This window comes from Pteropus vampyrus, unplaced genomic scaffold (assembly GCF_000151845.1).
Source record: "Pteropus vampyrus isolate Shadow unplaced genomic scaffold, Pvam_2.0 Scaffold49, whole genome shotgun sequence".
NCBI classification, from domain to species: domain Eukaryota; kingdom Metazoa; phylum Chordata; class Mammalia; order Chiroptera; family Pteropodidae; genus Pteropus; species Pteropus vampyrus.
The window spans coordinates 1,710,128-1,713,514 of NW_011888830.1; the positions used below are offsets into that span (position 1 = coordinate 1,710,128).

The following is a 3,387-nucleotide window of genomic DNA, read 5'->3' on the forward strand; positions in this document are numbered from 1 at the left end:
AAAAAAAAAAAAAAAAAACCTTTGACATCACACTGTTGGAATTCTGGTTCTGTTCCTTCCTAACTGATTTTGAGCAAGTTACTGAGGCTCTCAGGAACCTCAATATCCTCACCTTAGTGATATGAGGAGCAAGGTTGGTTGAGACAAACACAGTCATTTATGCAAACACCTGGTGCAGGTTTTAGACGCACGAATAGGCACGCATGTTCTCGTCTCCCCACCTGCTTAAATGCCAGGACGTGAATGGTGTGGAATGCAGCTCAGCTGTCCTTCGGTTTCACTCATATCAGCTGATATCAGTCTCATATCAGCTGCCGACAGACCTCAATGCCAGGCTATTCAAAATAGCCAAGGTTCGGGGTGGGGTTGGGGGCTTCTGGGCGTAAGACTTTGGGTCACAGTTCTTCGAAGAGGGTAGAGGTGAATCAGGCAGGAGGCCCTCTCTGATTGGAGACCCCTGAAATCTTATGCCCGTCCACGAAAAGTTGGCCTGTGGTCCAGATGGAATGCATGTGCATAAGAATTCAGTCAATCAGTTCCACAAAAGTTTAAGACAGACAGCAGGTGGAACCCTAAATGCATTGATTGTCTCCAGTTGAAATAGGAGAGTGATATAGAGTAACTGACAGAAACATCAAAAGGGAATCTAACATCTATATCCAGACAGTGAATTAATTCAAGTGTGATTGGTAATAGTTCAGGTGTGCTCAGTGGGTGAAGTAGCAATAAGGATACTTGAATGACTGTGACCTGGCTCTACAGATTGGTTTTGAGCTCTTGAGATTTCACATTTCTCCGAGAAAGAAAACAATTCTGCAGAGGGCGTCCATAAGCCCATGGCAACACATGTTTTCCATATCAAAGCCAGAATATCTAAGTTTAGAATAGATGGCGTGTTGTGTTGGCCCGAGTGATTTAGCTAGGTTCAGTTGAATTTGTTTCATTGCTGGAGAAGTATAGTTTCTAAATAAAGTCGGCAAGGACCAAGACTGTACCTTTCTTGTACAGAGAAGCTTAATTCAGATTTTTTTAATTTTTATTTTAGGGTAAACAGAGAACCCAACTATAAGACTATTCAACAGTGAAACTTTATTTTCAAAAGAATAAAGAACCAGAGTACTTGAGTACTCTGACATTGTTTTTTTTCCCCCTGACTTTATTATGAAATACAGTTTGTCCACTGGCTCTGTGGCGGTCAGCCAACTCTTTCATCTTTTGCTGTGACATTTACAGAAGTTAGGGAAGAAATACAGAGTCAGACAGTAGTTCAACAGATTTCCATTTCACAGTGCTGTGTTGTCCTTAAGTGTGTTAACAGCTGCATACAAATCATTTCTCCTCTGTCTTTCTGGGACCCACGGAGACAGATTCTGGTCAGGGTCACAGGGGAAAGTGGCAGTGGGGACTCACTGGTGAGCTGGAGGGTAACTTCCATCTCTTCTGTTCCTTTTCTTAATTTTTGGTTTCCAACAGACGATTTACACTAGGATGTATAAAAGTATTAACTAATACTTATGCTGCTCTCACTTTACCAAATACTTTGTTTATATGCATTTTCTAATGCAATTCTTACACTGCCACGAAAAAGTAAGATGCTATTATTATCTTCTTACCAATTGCAATACTGAAACTTAGAGAACTAAAAATATTGTTCCATGCCAGACAGAAGATAAGTAGCAAGGGCAGAATTTGAACCCGGGTCATTACAACTGGCTTTCCTTTCATTAAGAAACAAGGAACACTCTCCATGAGAAGAAAGCCCTCTTGGGTGATATACAAATAGACAAACAGGCAAGCACACACTTTCCCCCGGTTCACCCAAAGTCACCGTTTTGAAAACCTTAAGGATAGAGAAACAGTTACAAACAGTAATGAGCCATGAGAGACATTTTTTGTACTTGGCAAGAATGTCTAGATCTTCCCTGACTCTTGAGTAAAGCTGATCCACCTCATGGGTGTCGAGTCTACACCTGCTTTTTTTTCTCTTTCCCATTAGGATGGACGAAAATTATAACCTCTTGCCTCATGGAGTCAACTTCCAAGACGCCATCTTTCCAGACACTCAAGAGAACAGAAGGATGTTTTCCAGCCTTTTCCAGTTTTCGAACTGTTCACAAGGGCAGCAGCTGGCCACTTTCTCCAGTGACTGGGAGATCCAGGAAGACAACAGGGTAAGAATTGGCTGTACACTGTGCAGCAGCAAAACGATAGAATAGCTACATCTTGCACGAATTTTGCAACCATAGGAGTCAAGAATGCTCCTTCAAAAGCCCAGACCAGAGTATCTTCCTCCTCTCTCCCTCCCTGACAGCTGCTAAAGAGCACTGCTCATGGACTTTGGATTCATGGGCTTTATTCTTTGGCCTGGTGGGCCTCACAGAGTGAGGGGACAAGATGGGATGAAGGTTGGCACACTGTGCCTCGGTTTCCCCTTCTGTAAAATGGAGACGGTGGTAGCATCTACATCATAGGGCTGATGCGGTATGATTTCTCTGGGTAAAATATGCAAATATGTCCATCCCTTGGCATGGTGCTGGACAGAGTAAGCACGCGACACGTGAGCCATCGTGACTATCATTATGGTTGCCGTTGATAGCGTAGGGCTCTAAGAAGTTTTGTAAGAGGAAAGAAAACATTTCATGTTCTCAAGGAAATGAAATGAAACAATTGTCATAGTTAACACTTCTATGAATCTTAACTATAGTTGTTACGATGTGGAGGTACAGAGTGGCCAAGCCGGTTGTGGAATGTGAGGGTGGGGATTATTTGGGGGATGGAACTATAACAGGAACCTTCCAGTCTGGGGCAGATGCCAGAGTTGTAGGGATGTTTTGAGGAATGTCACTTTCCCCTGGGAGTGGCATTGCCACCATGGACATGGGATGATTGTGGGACCAGGCCAGCTGAGGCGGTGGTCCATCAGTCCCAGGCCCCCACTGAGACATTTTTAGGGCAGTGTGACTGACCGCCGGAGAGAGTCCTGCCGTGTCAGAGGTGGGTCAATGGAACATTGGCCACATTCGGCCGCTTCCTTCCCTCCACCCCTGTGTGATGGGGTCGGGTGAACTGCTTTTCTCTTGTCTGGTGCATCGGCCTAGGGTGGCTGCCTTGTTCTTCCACACTTCCCTACCTTCTGCCCAGGGCTCCCTGGCACCTGGAGGCTTTCTTCATGCTTCTGTGCAGAAACCGTTTGCATGATGGGCAGCTATGTCCAACTAAGGAAGCTGGCTTACTCTTATCTCCTTGACATTATTAAGAGGTTCCTGCCTTGGCCTACCCCATCGGCAGCAAGCCAGACCCCTCTAACCCCTCCTCCATGGTGCGCGAGGGTGTTCAGAACATTTGTCCTGTATTTCATTCCCAAAATGGCCCCAAGCACCTGTTTTT

The 3,387-nt window shown here is 44.9% G+C and overlaps 1 protein-coding gene across 1 annotated transcript in view; it reads left to right on the forward strand.

The window, feature by feature from the left end:
* Positions 1-2,287, forward strand: part of LOC105291721 (coiled-coil domain-containing protein 3-like) — a 4,258-nt gene extending 1,971 nt beyond the window's left edge. The window contains exon 2 of the mRNA XM_011359652.2: positions 1,997-2,287. Within this exon, the coding sequence (XP_011357954.2) occupies positions 1,997-2,216 (220 nt within the window). The 3' untranslated portion in view covers positions 2,217-2,287. The remainder of the gene's footprint in view (positions 1-1,996) is intronic.
* Positions 2,288-3,387: the final 1,100 nt, after the last annotated feature.